This window comes from Hyperolius riggenbachi, chromosome 5 (assembly GCF_040937935.1).
Source record: "Hyperolius riggenbachi isolate aHypRig1 chromosome 5, aHypRig1.pri, whole genome shotgun sequence".
NCBI classification, from domain to species: domain Eukaryota; kingdom Metazoa; phylum Chordata; class Amphibia; order Anura; family Hyperoliidae; genus Hyperolius; species Hyperolius riggenbachi.
Genome location: NC_090650.1, coordinates 163189618 through 163209347, shown reverse-complemented (window position 1 = coordinate 163209347; position 19730 = coordinate 163189618). Strand labels below are relative to the sequence as shown.

At 45.7% G+C, this 19730-nt stretch overlaps 1 protein-coding gene across 1 annotated transcript in view; it reads left to right on the top strand.

The window, feature by feature from the left end:
- The window catches only part of VPS41 (VPS41 subunit of HOPS complex), a 1049902-nt gene that overhangs the window by 282785 nt on the left and 747387 nt on the right, over positions 1-19730 (top strand). The window contains exon 6 of the mRNA XM_068238292.1: positions 6384-6530. Within this exon, the coding sequence (XP_068094393.1) occupies positions 6384-6530 (147 nt within the window). The remainder of the gene's footprint in view (positions 1-6383; positions 6531-19730) is intronic.

The following is a 19730-nucleotide window of genomic DNA, read 5'->3' as shown; positions in this document are numbered from 1 at the left end:
GGAACTATACTACGTGGTTCCACAGCACCTTTCCAGACTCCAAATCAAAGGGTGTCTCTATTGGCCTCCACAGATCTCTTCCCTTTTCAGATGTAGAAACTCTAATAGACCCCTTAGGTAGATACATTTTTGTTCACCTGAAAATATGCAGCAAACAGTATACAATTGCCTCCCTTTACTTGCCTAACCAGAACCAGGACCAGACCCTCCTAAGATACCTTTCCAAATTAGAAAAATTCGCCACGGGTCAAGTGATCTTAGGAGCAGACCTGAACCTATGCTTAAACCCTGACATTGATTCCTCTGTGGGACACTCGAGTATACCCTCACACATACGCATAAAAATTAAAAACAAACTATTGGCGCTCAGACTAGTGGACTGTTGGAGAGTACTCCATCCCAGGGACAAAGACTACACATTTTTTTCAGCCCCTCACAGGTCCTTTAGCAGGATTGATGTTGTCCTTCTCTCCCACAGTCTACTGGATAAAGCTGTCTCATCCCACATTGGGGTTAGACTATGGTCAGACCACGCTCCTGTCTCATGTGTGCTAGACTTACTGGGAGGATCTAGGAGCTCATTTTCATGGAAACTAAACCCCAATCTTTTGAAAGATCAGGAGTGCCTAGATGATGTGGGTAGAGCAATAAAAGATTTCATTAGAGTCCATGAATCCGATGACACTTTGGATACCTTTAAATGGGAGGCACTGAAGTGCACCATTAGGGGGTTCTTATTTCTCATGGGGCCCGATTAAAGAAGGTAAAGGGGGCTAGGTTATCTCAATTGTTTGCTGAAATTGCAGAATTGGAGGAGAAACTTAAAAAGGACCCCACCAATTCTCTACAATTGTCTCTACAACTTAATACCTGTAGACAATCTGTCCTATCTATCTTAGATGAGCGTACATTGGCTCAAAGGGAGAGATTCAAGGGGGTCTTATACGAGAAGGCTGATAAGTGTGGTACAATCTTGGCAAGATATCTCCATCCCAGAAAAGGGGCTACCTACATTCCTTCCATTGCCACGAAGCGAGGTCCCCAGGTACACAGGGCCAACCAAATTGCAGACACTTTCAAAGCCTATTATGTAGAGCTATACAATATCAAAGGAAAGTTCTGTGACATGAGTCCACAAGAGCTGTCCCAAAAACTGATAGCATACATACAGAAAACTGCACTTCCAACTTTGGATGAGGCCACAATTAAAACATTGGAGGAGCCATTCTCAGAAGCAGAGACCCTTTCTGGCATAGCTATGCTCAAACCCGGGAAGTGCCCAGGACCAGACGGCTACTCTGCTGTCTTCTACAAGCGCTTTGCTTCTGACCTGGCCCCCCTGATGACTAAGGCGTTCAACGCTATATCTGAACACAATCCCTTCCCATATCAAGCTCTACAAGCACACATCGTGGTCATTCCCAAAGAGGGCAAGGATCCCAGTTCCTGCAGTAGTTACCGTCCCATTTCCCTGATTAATTTAGATATTAAGGTGTTCTCTAAGATAATAGCAGAAAGGCTGAAACCCAGTTTACCATACCATATACATACTGATCAGGTGGGGTTCACACCCTTCCGTGAAGCAAGAGACAATACTCTTAAATCTATCTCAATAATTCACAGAGCTCAGAGAGACAAAATCCCCCTGTGTGCCCTTTCAGTCGACGCAGAGAAGGCGTTCGACAGGATTCACTGGGGATTTCTGAAAGAGACTCTTAGACAAATAGGCCTAGGCCCTTCTCTCCTTCATAAAATTCTGGGACTCTACAGCTCCCCCACTGCCAAAGTTAGAGTAAACGTAATCCTGTCGAGCGCCTTCCACATTGGCAACGGGACAAGGCAGGGATGCCCCTTATCCCCCTTGTTATACATACTGTGTATGGAACACTTTGCTAATGCCTTGTGAGCCAATCCGGATATTAAGGGTCTACATTACGGAGACCATGAAGCCAAACTTTCTTTATACGCAGATGACCTGCTTCTCTATATATCAGAACCTCTAACTACGTTACCCTGTTTCCTCAAGGAAGCAAGAGAATTTGGGGCCCTCAGCAATTTTAAGATGAACATTTCCAAAACGGAGGCTCTAAACATCTCATTGCCCCCTGACACACTGCAGCATATCAAAACCTCCTTTCCTTTTAGATGGGTTTCAGGGGCCCTGAAGTACCTGGGGATCCTTCTTCCATCTGACCTTACAACCATTTTTGAGCTAAACCTCCCTCCTCTAGTGGATAAAATAAACAAGGATCTAATGACATGGAATAAACTTAACCTTTCATGGCTAGGCAGGGTTAACGTGATTAAAATGGATATCTTGCCAAGGTTGCTATATGTTTTGCAAGCCATCCCGGTGGAGATCCCAAGATCCTTTTCCAAAGGCCTTAAACAAAAAATTAGCTCCTTTCTTTGGCAGGGGAAGAGGCCCAGGACCGATATCAATCTTCTCTTTAGGGCTAAGGAGGATGGAGGGGTGGGTTTGCCTAACTTTGCCACATATCACGACGCTGCAGTCCTAACTCTGGTCCTGGACTGGTTCTATGGCAGGGACCAAAAGCAGTGGGTTAGCTTAGAATCCAGCTTAGACTCATTTGACCAACGTGCTCTCCTATGGACCTCCAAGGCTAGGAGGCCTGCCCCTAATACTCTCCAATTTTGGTCCGGTGTGGTCTTGAGCAGATGGGACAGTCTGTCCAGAAAGTACAACCTCTCACCTACCCCCAGCCCCCTTACACCCATCTTAGACAACGCAGATTTTGGTCCTGGGGTGCTTAGGAAGGACTTCTTGGGCAGGGGAAGAGATGACTGCCCGCAAATCAGACACTATATTGAATCCACCTCCCTACAACCACCAGAGAAGTGGAGAGGATCTGAGGAGGCTTCACCCCCAAACTGGTTCCTTGTCATTCAGCTCTGCCACTTCTACAGTTCCTTATGCTCCCAAGGAAATGTACACAGGCGCCTATCCCCGTTTGAAGAGCTCTGTTCTAGGGCCTCCAAGCCTCTTCACATGCTCTCCCAAACTTATAAAATCCTAATCACTGACTGTGGGGACTTGGCTCTTCAAAAACTACAGGAAACTTGGCAGAGGGATATGGGTAAGGAAATAGATCAAGAGGACTGGGATAAGGTTTATGTCTTAGCTCACAAAATGTCTCCCTCGGTATTAGCCCAAGAAAGAAATTTTAAACTATATACCAGATGGTATAGAGACCCAGCCAGACTAGCTAAATTTGACACCAATACCCCTGACATGTGTTGGAGATGTGGGACAGAGGTGGGCACTTATTTCCACATATGGTGGCAGTGTCCTTCCATACGCCCTTTCTGGCAAAAAGTATTCGACCTGCACAAAATCCTATATTTGCAACCTATGCCTTGTACCCCTGAGATTGGTTTACTCTCCATTATCCCAGGCTCACTGGCAGTAGCCAAAAAATCTATCTTTAGATATCTTTTGATATGTGCTCGGCTGCTCATTGCCAGAAACTGGAAACGTCAATTAGCCCCCCAGATCCCAGACTTGATCAACCAGATGAACCACATAAAGAGAATGGACGACCTCCTCTTGTCTGCCCAAGACAAATATAATGTGTTTACCCTAAGGTGGTCAGTGTGGATAGACTTCTGTGACACAGACACCCTCTCCACTTTCCTGGCATAGGCACTTACCCAAGCTGGTCCCCTATCGCTAACTGCCATACGGACAAATCTCCTCGCACTCTCTGCATTAAAGCACATTTCTCCTCTGTACAATTCGCTAAGTCTTCTCTTGCAGCAGTACCCTAGGCCTTACTTAATATGTTATGCTATGAATATTATTCACCCATCTGTTTCCTGAGATGACCCTGCTTTCCCTCCCATTCCCGTTTTCCTTCTCTGTCCCCCCCCCCCCCTTTCTCGTCCCTTCTCTTCCTCTTCCCTGCTCCCCTTTCTCCCTTACCCCTACCACCCCCTCCCCCCCTTAATTTGAAATAAAAACGTTAAATGATGACAGTGGCAATATGTTACATACAAGATTACCTTTATTATGCAATTTTATCTGCAAATTGTTGACATTTGTATTTTGAAGCTTTACTTTTAATAAAACTGATTGTTGAAAAAAAAAAAAATCGGACCCTAAGACTTCCCTGTAAAAAGAACATAGTCTGTGATCCCTCGGAAAAGACAGTGAAAGTGAATGGCAGGGAGAGAGGAGCACGGTTATACAGGGGGAGGCAGGTATCTGATTTATTTAATTATGCATAGTCTGTGTTTCCCAACAAGTAAACAGCAGTGTCCTCTCACTTTTGGGGGGCCGGACTGGAGGACGCTTAGAGAAAAGTCTATTTAGGAGTAGTTCTACTGACACAATTGCTCACCTCGTACATGTATTTTCACTTCAGATGTGTTTTACATAGGTGAGAGCACTACAACTGCTGACATGTGTAATTTTTTAAACACTGTATATATTTAAGGTGTCAGGTTCTTTTTACGCCATTTTCTTTTTTTAACTATTTTGGGGTACTTGTACACTACTATACACATTACCCTGGTGGTGGTGGTTGTCGATATCTGGATGCTCTTTATTGTTAAGGGGGCTTCTAGATATCCACATAGTCCGCCAGACTTTTTGGCCAACATCACTATGGAAGCATGAATAAGTGGTATTAGATCTGTTCAGCTTGTTTATGAACTTGGAGAAATGTCAAGTAAGACAAATAGCACATTGTAAACCATTTAACTGTTGTTTTGTATAGCTTATAAAATTACCAATTTTTGCTGCTGCTCTGAAGTATCTCATTTATTAGAAAGATTTTTTCCCACAATGCAATTTGTTTTGTTATAATATTGTAATATTTATATTTTAAAGGATACCCAAACTGACATGTGACATGATGAGATAGACATGTGTATGTACAGTGCATAGCACACAAATGACTATGCAGTATTCCTTTTTTCTTTCTTTCTCTGCCTGAAAGAGTTAAATATCAGGTATGTAAGTGGCTGACTCAGTCCTGACTCAGACAGAAAGTGACTACAGTGTGACACTTACTGATAAGAAATTCCAACTATAAAACACTTTCCTAGCAGAAAATGGCTTCTGAGAGCAAGAAAGAGGTAAAAAGGGGAATTTCTTATCAGTGAGGGTCACACTGTAGTCACTTCCTGTCTGAGTCAGGATTGAGTCAACCACTTACAGACCTGATATTTAACTGTTTCAGGCAGAGAAAGAAAAAAAGGAACACAGCATAGTCATTTGTGTGCTAGGCACTGTACATACACGTCTATCTCATCATGTCACATGTCAGTTCGGGTATCCTTTAACCTTCCTGGCGGTAAGCCCGAGCTGAGCTCGGGCTATGCCACGCAGGAAGATATCTCAGCCCCTGGTGGGGCGAATTTGCCCCATTTAAAGTGCTGTACGCGCAGCTAGCACTTTGCTAGCCGCGCGTACAGCTTGATCGCCGCCGCTCTGCGGCGATCGCACGCAGCGACGGAAGAGGGCCCCTGCCAGAGCCCTGCGCTGCCCAGACCAATGAGTTCGAGGCAGCGCTATGGGCTGGATCGGAGGCGTCTGACGTCAGGACGTCGGCTGATGTCCATGACGTCATTCCGATCGTCGCCATGGCGACAGGATAAGCCAAACAGGGGAATGCGTTATATACGCATTACCCTGTTTGCTATTGATGCCGGCGACGATCGCACTAGAGGTACACATGCGCCCTCTAGTGGTGTTTCATGTAGCTACCACTCTGATAGCTTTACATGAAACAAATTTAAAAAAAAAAAAATGATTTCTGCCTATTTGGCAAAAAAATTGAACCGCCAGGAGGGTTAAGCATATTTGCATGCAGTGTAGGTTCCAAAGGTTTGGTTGGAATTTTGCATGTGTGTTTTTTATATTTAAAAGACTCCCGAGGTGAAAAAGAAGCTTAATTTTTACTTACCTGGGGCTTCTTTCAGCCCCTAAAAGTCTTTTTGGGCCCTCGCTACAGCTTTGGTGCTCTCTTAAGTCCCGCTGGCCGCCCACAAAGCTCAATGACCTATCAGTGGATCAATGCTTCTGCGCATGTGTGGGCACGCGCCAACATCAAAGGGCGCGCGTACTGTGCCTGTGCAGTAGTCTACAAAGGCGCAGTACATGCCTGATGACGCGGGCGTGCGGAGAAGCACTGACCCGCCGATGGGTCAGCGAGCTTTGCGGGCGGCCAACGAGACACCGGGGAGAGACCCTTTTTTGGGAATGTCTTTTCGTTCATAAGATGTCACACAAATAATTGTGCAACAGCTGGATTTTTTAAATACCTTTTTATTTCAAAGAATAATGAAATTATTTAACATTAGGTCTACTGTATCACATGTACATGGTACTTGTTAATCTATTTGTATATTATTCATAGGGTGTAAAAATCCTAGATATTATAACAAGACAGAGGATAACTAATGTACCGAGAGATGACCCCAGCCTACGCCCTGATATGTACCCCTGCAGCCTCTTCTGGAAGGATAGTTTGACTCTGGTAATCGGATGGGGAAAATCTGTAAAGGTATCTGTACAGTCTTACTGCTTTTTTTTTTGTAGTTTTTTTTTTCCCCCCACCTGTACCGTAGGCTGTAATGTAGGTACAGTCAATAAAAAGTATGCTTCAATTTTACAGTTAAAACACATGCTTAGGGGTAGAATGATACCAGCCTATGCCTTGATATGTACCCCTGCTGCCTCTTCTGGAATGTGTTAGGATGCTGCAACTTGTCATGCTACAATGCTCGTGCCACACTGTGAACAATCACATAGGTGTTGCTTTGCAGTGCGATAAGCCACGTTACAAAGCAGCCATTAAACTGAAACGCAGCACTGTGAATGTGGCGCCTGACTCTAAGAAATATACAGATATATATATATATATATATATATATATATATCTATATATATATATATATATATATATATATAAATAATGTTTCCCCCATGTACAATGTGGGAAGCTATGTCCCATCATTCTACACATGGTATATTCTACATTAAATAATCATGAAAAGAAAATTAAAATATACTAATCATCAAGCATGGCACTTTTGGCCTAGCAACATCAAGGTTTCAGTAAATCAAAGGAAAATATTGCAACCACAGATTGCATTAGGTCAGTATTAAGGTTTTTTTTTTTTTTTAACATTATTTGTTGTTAAAGTCCCCCCCCCCCCCCCCCCCCAAGCTTTCTAATTGGTCTTTTGCTCATGAGGCATTTCAAATAAGCTGGAAGCAGGTGTACCATATAACAGAGCAAATCCCTAAACAATGAAAAACACAAATATAAAAAAGCTGTAATATAAGTTTTTACTTAAAGTGTACCTCTAGCTAAAAATATTATATACCGGTGTGTGTATATATATATATATATATATATATATATATATATATATATATATATATATATGTTTATGTTTATACGATTTCCCCAAGTTATAATATTTTAGTAGGTGTCATCCAGTGTTGCCAACCTTTCATTTTATTTATTTTTTGTTGACAAACATATAAAAAATTACTGGCAAAGGTTTTTTTTTTTACTGACAACAAGCCCGACGGCATGTGCAGTGTGCAGCACCCCCAAAATGGGCATGGCCATGTACCAAAACATGGGTGTGCTCATGGGTGGAGCTAAATGTACATTAACTTAGCAAGGGTATATGTGGGCCTGCCCAGCAAAATGTTGAATAAAGCCCCCTCTCCTATGAAAAAAAATAAATGCTTACAAGAAAATACAAATATGCAGCATATTACATAAATGGTGTCCCCTAAACATAACTAGGCCGAGTTTCTATCCTACATTGGCTGGCCTGGCTTCTTTTCTGTGCTTGGCCTGGCTTGCTGCTGGGCTGTGTGGCCTGATCCTGGGCTGGCTAGCCTGATGCCAGGTAGGCTGTCAATCACCCCATACTATGAGGGTGACCATATTTTGATTTCCAAAAAAGAGGACGATCACAACAGCATGTGGGCGTGGTCATGGGTGGGGCCAAATATACAAGACCTTAGCAGTGTGCTGCCCAACTTCGCGAGCATGGAGGGCCGTTTTTTTTTTTCCAGACCACATGGTGGTGGAGGGCCGGCCGACCACAAAATGCAATCAGATTTGCAGATTTCCCCACAATGCAATAAAATCACACAGGCAGGTGACAAATGACAATCATGGTGAGAACTCCAGAGAAGACTGTAAAAACCATGCTAGTTAAGCACAATTATTTAGTATTCTGGCTGAACTGGGTGGCTGTATGTCTTATGTTCAACCTAAAACTGTAACTGCTGAGAAAAAACAAGTTAAACATGCTGTACTGAACGTTTTGCCATTCATTTGCCCATACTGAAAGCTGGATATCTCAGTGATTTAACTGAACACTTTGGGGTTAATTTAAGCTAACAAAGGTGGTTGTGAAAAAGGGTAGAAAAACAGGAGGCCCTGCCAGTCTCTCACACAAGTCAGAAAGCAGCCCTCCTGGAGTCTAGGGACAGAAAGCAGCCCTCCTGGAGTCTAGGGACTGTCAAAAATGTTTGAACTTTAACGCCTTATCCACACAGTCATTATACTGATGGGGAGAGACCACACAGATATTTGCCCAGGGACCCTCCAGGCAAGCTCTGCATCATGCTGTGTATATTTACAAGCTTGCCTGCCCTCTAATTGCACTTTTATCAGCTAGCCAAGTGTTTCACATTGCCTTACAACAACAAACCTGAATACACCAGAGCTGCCCTAAATCACTGAATGAAAGGCTGTCTGGAGGGACATTGCCCCCCTTCCCCTTTGGCCAGTCTGTGCCTGACTCACACACTGAACAAAGCGCTCTGTGTTCAGCTCTCTTCACCCGGACATTTCAAAAACCCGGGAGGACGGCCCCGGACAGGTTGTAAAAAGTGGACCTGTCCGGGCAAAAGAGGACGCCTGGACAGCCTGCATAGTATTCCCTATTAGCCTAGTGGTACCCCCAACCCATATAGTATTTCCTAATTGTCTAGTGGTCCCCCTGTAATGTCATAGTATTTCTTGGTTGTCTAGTGGTCCCCCTATCCTCCAATAATATTCTCTGCACCTAACACCTCATACTGCACTTTATACACCTTACTGACACCTCACACTGCCTTACTCCACCCTACTCACTGACACCTCCAGTTGATTTAGAACTACAAATACAAGCATGCCATGCTATTCAGACATTGTCATACAGACTGCACAGCTTACCTTGTACATGTCACACAGCGGTTATGCTGGGTACACACGATGCAATTTCTTGCCTGATCGGTGGGTGATCGGACGGAAAGTTGCATCGTGTGTACATGTCCAAAGTGCACCCGATCGATAAAACAATCAATTTTCCAATTATAAGTCCACAAAATGGATCACATTCGGGATCGGTCATGTGAACATGTGATTCCAGTGAATCGGGCGGGAAATTGCATCGTGTGTTTTAGGTATTCAAGATATCTGGACATCAGCTTTTTGCTATATTGTTGGTTAGTTGGTTTTAGACTAGGAGTACGAGTGTGCCATGCCTGCTATAAGCTGGTGCAAGGGTAAAATGTCTGTCTGGAGCTGGCTAGGCACACCAGCAATCAGTCCACGATGAACTAACACTTCCGGATCTGTGCCACAGCCCAGTGTGTGCATTATTACAGCCATAGGGCACTAAGTAGTCCCCCTGCAACTGTGGGGACACTGAACTGAAAGACTGACAAATCCATAGCTCTTAGTTCATCGTGGATTGATTGCTGGTGTGTCTAGGCAGCCTCAGACTGGCATTTTACCCTCGTACCAGTTTATAGTAGTCATGTGCCTTCACAAATCTTGGCAACAAATGTGTCAGTATTTGGCTACCATTACTTACATGAAGTTTATAGCTGCAGGCTTTATTACCTGATCAGGAGTTCTCCAGCTGATGGGGAGGAAGTCCAATAAATGCCAGCAAGGCATGTTGGCTTGTTGTTCCCCAGCAACCACTGATCTACAAGCAGCCTGTCTGCCTGCACAATAATAAAGACAAACTGCAATGCTGAGAAGCCCCACATAAAGTAAAAGGGTGACTGACTATAATGTCCACTAGTCTACCAAATATGCATGCATTAACCTACTTAGTGGTAACCACGAGCTAGACTGGGGGTGGAAAACCGCAGCTCAGAGCAGTAACCCCGAGCTACACTCGTAGTAGGCGTCCGGAGGTCCATGCAGAGCATTGCGCACAGCGGGCGATTTCATTCACCTCTCGGGTGATCCAGATGCTGGCAGACATTCCTCTTCCTGTCCATGGAGGATTTGCATCCCCCTGGTGAGATCGCATTGCAGTCGGCAATCTTACGACAGGGTTACAGCACCACCCAGCGGACAGAGGGAGAATTGCAGCCCTGGATCCCTGGGAGGTGAGTAAGTGCAGGGGCTGCCCCAGGCTCTGTCGTGGTATGATTTTTGCTTGCTTTTAGGGTCTAAACGCACATGAAAAAATTGGAACCGCTTTTCTCCCATTCATCAGCCGGGACACCCTCTGGAAGGAATGGCTCCGCCCAACCCCTAGGAAACACAAACTAAAACATATAAAAAGCTCCCGCCCCCCTTCCTTTCCAGTTCTTTTGTGTTTCCGCCCGGGAACACAGCTAAGATGTCAGCTCCCATTTTGTTATTTTTTTCCTCACCAGAGGGTGAGTTGAGCCCGGCACAGTACCTGTCGAGAGGGAAGAGGAGCGGAAGGTGCTGCTGCCTGTGCGGGTGAACGCTGGTCGGAGATTGCTGTTCCCCCGCCGCCTTCCTCGTGCGCGGCCGCTCTATGGGGAAATGTAGCGAAGGGCGCAGACGTCATTTCCACTGACGTCACTGGGAGGCGACCGGAAGTTCGCATACTTCCGTATATTTCAGCGACGGCGTGGCATGGCTTGGCTTAGAGCATGGAGGAAGAAGGAGCCAGTGCTGCCGCCGCCACCGCTGGCCCTGGCGCTGCCACTGCCCCCAGCACCGCAGGCCATGGAACAACAGCTGGGGTTTCAACATCCTCCGCCTCTACCTCTGCTACATCTAAGACGCAGTCTGAGGGTGGGGTGAGTGGTAGATTCTTTCTCCCCAAAACAGTTCTGTTTGTTGTGAAGTTTTGTATTAATGGAACTGTTGTTTTTCTTCCTTTTGTCATTTTTTTCTGTAGACAAGAGTGGAGTCTAAGTCTGCATCTACTACTGATAAACCTAGATCTAGGAAATGTTGTCAGTGTGCTGCTAGATTGTCTTCTAGTTACAGCAAATCTTTATGTCAGTCTTGCATTGATGCGGTTATAGCCTCTGAATCTTCAGCAATTTTCAAAAATGTACTTAAATCTGTGAAAAAAGATATTAATGAGATGTTAGGTAAATTTAAAGAATCCCTTTTACCGGCACCACAGGATGTAGCAGTAGCAGGGCCCTCATCAGCTCCTTCTCATTCAGGGACTACATGGTCTCAATTACCTGCTCCCAATTTAGAGGATTCTCTCCCTCAATTCCCCTTAAACTCTGATGCATTAGGAGAGGAGGAAGAGGAGGAGGATTTAGAGGGGAGAGAAGATTTCTCCGACATGGAGGAGGGGGAAAGTGTCTTATCGGGGGAGGAATCTGAGGTAGAGCTGAAGAAAGCTGCCAGATTTTTATTCAGTACAGAAGAGACAGATGAATTACTCAAGGCAGTATATGCCACAGAGCAAATTCCGGAGATTCAGGAGGCACTTTCTGCACAGGATCAGGTTTACTCAGGTCTTGCACAGAAAACAAACAGAGTTTTTCCTTTCCACCAATCTTTGAAAGAGATCATTAATTCACAATGGCAGGAACCTGAACGGAAAATATTTATCCCTTTCCCTTTGCCCCGTCAGACATAGATCAATTTATTAAATGTCCTAAATTAGATGCAGCCCTCTCAAAGCACTCTAAAAATACTGATTTGTCTTTTGAGGATGTGGGGGTATTAACCACCCTGGCGTTCTGATTAAATCGCCAGGGTGGCTGCGGGAGGGTTTTTTTTAAATAAAAAAAAAACTATTTCATGCAGCCAACTGAAAGTTGGCTGCATGAAAGCCCACTAGAGGGCGCTCCGGAGGCGATCTTCCGATCGCCTCCGGCGCCCAGAATAAACAAGGAAGGCCGCAATGAGCGGCCTTCCTTGTTTTGCTTATATCGTCGCCATAGCGACGAGCGGAGTGACGTCATCGACGTCAGCCGACGTCCTGACGTCAGCCGCCTCCGATCCAGCCCTTAGCGCTGGCCGGAACTTTTTGTTCCGGCTACGCTGGGCTCAGGCGGCTAGGGGGGCCTTCTTTCGCCGCTGCTCGCGGCGAATCGCGGCAGAGCGGCGGCGATCAGGCAGCACACGCGGCTGGCAAAGTGCCGGCTGCGTGTGCTGCTTTTTATTTCGTTAAAATCGGCCCAGCAGGGCCTGAGCGGCAGCCGCTGGCGGTGTTGGACGAGCTGAGCTCGTCCAGACCGCTCAGCTGGTTAAAGGAGGCTATGGATAAAAGAATTGAAATATCCTTGAGAAAGGCTTGGGAATCTGCAGCCTTTGCCTTTTTACCAAGCGTTGCATCTACATGTATTTCCCGTATCCTAAGAATATGGATGGATAATTTAATTGATCATGTCAAATCAGGCTCCGATTTAAGTAATTATTTCAAGTCCTTGCCTACAGTTTTGAAGTCAGTAGCCTTTTTGGCTGACGCTGCGGTTGAAATCGTCAGGATCTCCGCGCGCACCACTGCTTTAATAAATTCAGCCAGAAGGGCTCTCTGGCTCAAAACCTGGGATGGGGATTTGACATCTAAAAACAGATTATGTGCTATTCCCTTTGAGGGGAATCTTTTGTTTGGCAAGGAGTTGGAGAATGTACTCTCTCGTTCTGCTGAAAAGGGGAAGCAATTTCCAAATAAACGCAGAACGTTCAAAGTAAACAAATTAGGTTTATTTAACAGGCCATCCTCAGGGAAGCCCAGGCAGCCAGTACAGCAAAAAAAAGTGGTCCTTTCCTGCCGGCAGAGGCCGGGGAGGGTTTGCCCTCGCCAGACCTGGTCCCCCCAAAGAAAATAAATGACGCTCTTCCGGTGGGGGGGAGGCTTCTTTATTTTTTATCCCAATGGGAAGCCATCAGTCCAGATCCCTTTATTTTGAGGATAATAAAGGACGGGTATCGTCCACAATTTTCAGTTATTCCTCCCCCCAGGAAGTTTGTGAACAGGTTTCCCAGGAATCCAGCCAAGGCCAGGGGCCTTGTGCTGGAAATTCAAAGTTTAATTTCAAGAGAAGTAATAATTCCGGTGCCTCGAGTGGAGCAGTTTCGGGGTTATTACTCCCACGTTTTTTTGGTGACCAAAACCACCGGAGGGTTCAGGTTTATCCTCAACCTAAAGACACTGAACCCGTATTTAATTTACAAGAAATTCAGGATGGACAACATCCACTCAGTCAGGGCCCTTTTGCAAGGGGAGGAATATTTTGTATCAATAGACCTCCAAGACGCATATCTTCACATCCCTATTGCAAAATCCCATCAGAAGTATCTGAGATTCGCGGTGCGAATGCCGGATCAAATATGTCATTTTCAGTTTCAGGCTCTCCCTTTCGGGATTTCAACGGCCCCTCGCATCTTCACAAAGGTGCTTGCAGAACCAATGAGGCTATATCTCGACGACTTACTTATATTTGCCAAGACAGAGGCGGTCCTCAGACACCACAGAGATTTGGTGATTCAGACTCTATCCCAGTTGGGTTGGATCCTGAATTACAAAAAATCAATCCTGAATCCCACTCAGACCATAGTTTTTTTGGGTTATGCGATCGATTCCATTCGACAAAGAATTTTCCTGACTCCTCAAAAGGTGGACAAATTGCAAACAGGAGTGAGATTGCTACTCTTGTCTCATCAAGTAGCAATTCGGGAGGTCATGCGTATTATGGGGTTAATGACAGCCACCATTCCGGCGGTGAATTGGGCCCAGTTCCATTCACGGGCCCTCCAGAACTGGTTACTAATAATTTGGGACAAGACCAAAGAGTCTTTGGATTTGGAGGTTCCCATCCCACTGCAAGTAAAGACAACCCTTCATTGGTGGCTTCAGTTCCGCAATTTAGAGGAGGGCAGGATCTGGAGACAGGAAGACCCTCTAAGAATTTATACCGATGCCAGCGCTTGGGGTTGGGGGGCCACTCTCATGGGTCTTCATGCACAGGGGAAGTGGCCTTCCATGATCAGAGAGAGATCGTCCAACTACAGGGAACTCTTGGCTGTAAAGGAAGCCCTGCTGGCATTTCTGGACAGAATTCAGGGTTATCATGTGCTTGTCTTTTCAGACAACATCTCCACGGTTGCGTATATCAACAAACAGGGGGGCACCAGATCGCAGAGTCTCTCCCTCCTGGCGTCGGACATTTTTCAGGCGGCGGAACAGAACCTTCTTTCCTTGCAGGCGGTTCATGTAAAGGGGTCTCTCAACATGGAAGCTGACTTTTTAAGCCGCCAAATTCTCGACCACTCCGAGTGGGAACTAAATCAGGAAGTTTTTCTTTGGGTCACGGGAATTCTGGGAGTCCCAGAAATCGATCTCTTTGCGTCCCCTGCAAACGCAAAGATTCCTCATTATTTTTCCCTTCACAACAGCAGGAGTTCTCTGGGGTTGGACGCGCTCTCGCTACCCTGGACCTTCAATCTAGGTTATGTGTATCCGCCTCTCAAACTATTACCTCAGGTTCTAGCGAAGGTGCGAAGAGAAGGTGCAAAGCTGATTCTCATAGCGCCAGTGTGGCCCAAGAGGCCTTGGTTTTCCACACTTCTGAGTCTCTCCATTCAACCGTATCTGTGTCTCCCTGTCAGGCGGGACCTTCTTCGGCAGGGTCCTATCTTACATCCCAAACCGGAGTTGTTCAAACTGGCGGCATGGACCCTGAGAGGCTAATTTTAAGGAGTAAAGGAGTTTCGGACAAGGCTATTGATACCTTGCTGAAATGTAGGAAACCAGTTACCCACAAAATTTACAGGAAGGTATGGAAGGTATACACTTCCTGGTGTGCTACTAAGAACAGAGTTCAATCTGAGATAGGGATGATTCTTGACTTCTTTCAAAGTGGAGTGGAAATGAAGTTAGCCTTGAGTACCCTAAAAGTACAATGTTCGGCTCTTTCGATCTTACTAGACAGACCCCTGGCACAGGAAAAATTAATCAAAGATTTTTTTCGGGCTGTGCACAAATCTTCCCCCTTGAGGCAGAAGGTTATGCCTCAGTGGGATTTATCGCTAGTCTTAGGGGTTTTATCCAAAGCCCCTTTTGAGCCCATTGAGGAAATTGACTTAAAGTTTTTGACGTTTAAAGTAGCCTTCCTCATAGCCATTACCACGGCTTGAAGGTTAGGGGATCTTCAGGCCTTATCGATTAAGGATACTTTCCTTACTATTTTTCCGGATAAGATTGTTTTGCGTCTTGATCCAAATTATTTACCTAAGGTGTCATCAGATTTTCATAGAAAATCTAGTGATTCCCTCGTTTTGTGATAATCCTTCCTGTGCCAGGGAACAGGAATTTCATTGTTTAGATGTTAGGAGAACCCTTTTATCTTACCTCTCAAGGACTAGAGAATTTAGGAGATCTTCACATTTATTTGTGTTATTTATGGGACAGAATAGAGGGCAGCAGGCCTCTAGACAGACTATTGCCAGGTGGATTTGTCAAGTTATAGCCTTAGCCTATGAAATTTCAGACTCCACTCCACCACCTGGTATCAAGGCACATTCGACTCGGTCCATGTCGACATCCTGGGCAGAGAGAGCAGGAGCCACAGTCCAGCAGATATGTCAAGCGGCAACTTGGTCGAACCCTTCCACTTTTATCAAGCATTATAGAGTGGATGTCCTGTCTCAGCAGGATCTGTTGTTTGGCAGGAAGGTGCTTCAGTCTGTGGTCCCTCCCTAGGTGGGTGTTTTCTTGTGTATCCTTCCAGAGGGTGTCCCGGCTGATGAATGGGAGAAAGCACCTGTTAGTCTTACCGGTAACAGTGTTTCTGTTCAGCAGCCGGGACACCGTCTACTGCCCACCCTTTTCTGTCGCACTTCCTGATTCCTATTCTTTCCGTTTTAAAAAAGGTCACTAGGAGGTGCTTCGCTTCTCCTTTTTTCTGGTGTTCCGGTCGGTTTTTTCTTTATATACACTGGAAAGGAAGGAAGGCGGGAGCTTTTTATACGTTTTAGTTTGTGTTTCCTAGGGGTTGGGCGGAGCCATTCCTTCCAGAGGGTGTCCCGGCTGCTGAACAGAAACACCGTTACCGGTAAGACTAACAGGTGCTTTAGTCCCTAACATCAGGAAGGTATGATACTGCCAGGGAGGTTTAGCAGCAATCTGTAGTGCACATTGATGCTGGAGAGTCTGTAAGAAAAAAAAAATGTTTTGCTTGTAAAAGCAGTGTAACGTTGTACCACAATAGCTGATCAGACTCCTCACCAGCACTGACACTCCTTTCTGGTCTCTGTCTCCCTGCACCACAGAGAAGCTCCTCCGTCTCACAGGCTGGCTACTACTGGCTGGTACAGTAAGCCTAGGGGCGGGGCTAACTCGCAGGAACACCCTGCCCATGGCAAGTTAAAAAATAAGCCCATGCATGCAATGCCGTGCACAGAGCCTGCATCCTTTTAGTTTAACTTTATATATTCATTTGTATTCAGCTGTATATTTACAAATAATCTGTAAATATACGGATGGTTGGCAACACTGGTGTTGTTCCCAACTCCGTCTACCTCGAAAGACCTCTCTCTAAACCTGAACAAGGAGCTTTATATAAAAAAAAAAAGACAAGTGTCTTTGACCTGTACCATTGATCAATCTTCTGTCTGTCTAAGAACCACCTCTGTTGCTGACCCATGCCTGTCTGAGAACCTGCCTAGTTACAGAATCTCTGTCTGTTCAAGAATCCACTCTGTTGCCAAACCACTGCTCCGTTGTTTTCAACTCTCGAGCCCTACTCCACTGCCAGCAGACCACCTGCCTACTCACCAGGCCAGCTAACACACTGGCACACCTGTTCCTTACTGACAGTTGATCCCTGTACTTATCCCAGGGCTATAAAGTTCTGAGTCTCAAGGGACGCTGTCCTCAACATATTGGTCTCTGCAGCTCCATATATGTGGCTATTATTGTGATTGTTATTTCTGTTATTTCCTCTGCTGGAGGCCATTCCAGAGAGGCATTGTGGGCTATACAATGGAAAAATGTTAGGCCCAGCACTCGAAATGGAGACAAGTGTGCTATAGCTGATTAGAGCTCATTGCTCACCGAGTTCAATAGCAATTGAAAAAAGGTATCAGCAGCAACGCTTACTGAAAAAGTAGCTCTTTTTCCGCATTGTACTTTATGGTTACAGTGCCACCTAGCGGACAGAGGGAGAATTGCAGCACTGGATGCCAGGGAGGTAAGTGCAGGGGCTGCCCCAGGCTCTCTCGTGGTATGATTTTTGCTTGCTTTTAGGGTCTAAAAGCACATGAAAAAATTGGAACCGCTTTTAGACCCTAACATCAGGAAGGAATCATACTGCCAGTGCATTCCACTATTGCCTTAGTGAGTGAGACCCTTAGCACCATGGTTGACGCTGAGATAAATGTGGTGGCTCTCACCTTTGCCTACACTGACGACCAAGACTGCACAGATCATGACTAGGATTGAAGGAACCACGTCATTCATATCTCAACCTGATCCTAAGCCATTAAAGAAGGATCTAGAGTATCTAAAACATCGTATAGACCTGGATCTGCATGCAAAAGCCTTGGTGGAATACTTTCATGCTGGGCGACTCCCCCGTCACGTTAGGGCTAATGTAGCCCCCAAGGGTGTGGACTTTGTCAACGTCTGGGAGCGCTTGTGGAACAAAGCGAGCTTTGATGCCATGGTTCATACCGTGCCAAGGATCAAGCAAGAATTCCCTGTTTTGGACACTAAAATCCAAAATATTGAGGAGGAACTTGAGTCTCTGATGTCTGCTGAGGACTTTGACGTCTTTTTAGATCATTTGAAAAATAAAATGGATACTTATAGCAAAAATGGCAAAAATAACAAACGTATGAAATTTCATCAAGACACCAAAGATTATACCTCCAGATATGTGTATGCTTGGCAGAGGCCATCGTTCTCATCGCAGGCGTTTCGCTGGAGGTAGACCCCACTGGCCAAAGAAACCAGGCCAACCTAATGGAGGTTCTTCTGCATCTGGCGGGGAAGGATCTTCGAGTGAGGGGCAGTCTTCCTCTGGAGATGCCTCCCCTCGACCTACACAACGAAAAAACGAGGCGGCAGGAGAGTCAGACGGAAGCACCAACAACAGCAAAGATGCACAGCACCCCACCAGGAAATGTTGAGACAATTTAAGGATCCAACTCACAATTAGTGGTTAACATCTTTTCATACTCTCTCACTGATGTTGAGATACGGGCGCTTAGTCATGGACTATCCTAGTGTCCCACTAGATTACCAGGAGTGTTACCGATTTTCTTTTAGATCTATTAACCACCCTGGCGTTCTGATAAGATCGCCAGGGAGGCTGCGGGAGGGTTTTTTTTAAATTAAAAAAAAACTATTTCATGCAGCCAACTGAAAGTTGGCTGCATGAAAGCCCACTAGATGGCGCTCCGGAGGCGTTCTTCCGATCGCCTCCGGCGCCCAGAATAAACAAGGAAGGCCGCAATGAGCGGCCTTCCTTGTTTTGCTTACACCGTCGCCATAGCGACGAGCGGAGTGACGTCATGGACGTCAGCCGACGTCCTGACGTCAGACGCATCCGATCCAGCCCTTAGCGCTGGCCGGAACTTTTTGTTCCGGCTGCGCAGGGCTCAGGCGGCTGGGGGGACCCTCTTTCGCCGCTGCTCGCGGCGAATCGCCGCTGCTCGCGGCGAATCGCCGCAGAGCGGCGGCGATCGGGCAGCACACGCGGCTGGCAAAGTGCCGGCTGCGTGTGCTGCACTTTATTTGGGGCAAATCGGCCCAGCAGGGCCTGAGCGGCAGGCTCCGGCGGTACTGGACGAGCTGAGCTCGTCCATACCGCCCAGCTGGTTAAGCTTAAAGCGGATCCGAGATGAAAAACTAAATATAACAAGTGACTTGTCTATATATCTTATCTAAAGTTTAGATAGTTTACACAGCAAATCTATCTTCAAACAGCTTCAACAGTATATTAATATTTTTTCCTGTGATACAATGGGAGCAGACATGTTTTCTGCTTGTCACTATTACACAATTACACACACAGGCAAGCTTATCTGTATCTAGGCATGCTAATCTGCATATTCTGTGAAAACTCCACTCTTATCTCCTCCATTACACAGGCAACAGATCTGTATCTGCACTGCAGCTCTCAGATTGTGAAAACTCTGCCTCTGAAATCTATAGCTAGTAACACCTTTTTCACCTGCCCAGACTGAAATCCTACAATCCTTTGCAAGCGCCAAGGCACTCTGGAGAAGCTGTGGGTGTGGTTTGTTTAGTTTATAGGAAATTATGGTATTAAAACAAAACAAAACAAGTATTTGGCTTGAGGAATGCCCTATAAACTATATGTAAGGAACACAATTATGCAAGGAGTAAAAGTTCATCTCGGATCCACTTTAAGGTATTTTTTACCAACAATCCGATGCCGAATAGACTTCCTCCACGTGATGATGATTTCTTATGTCTTCGAGATTTTGGACTTAGGAATAAGAGTTCTTTTGTGCCACTGACCCATCCGGTTG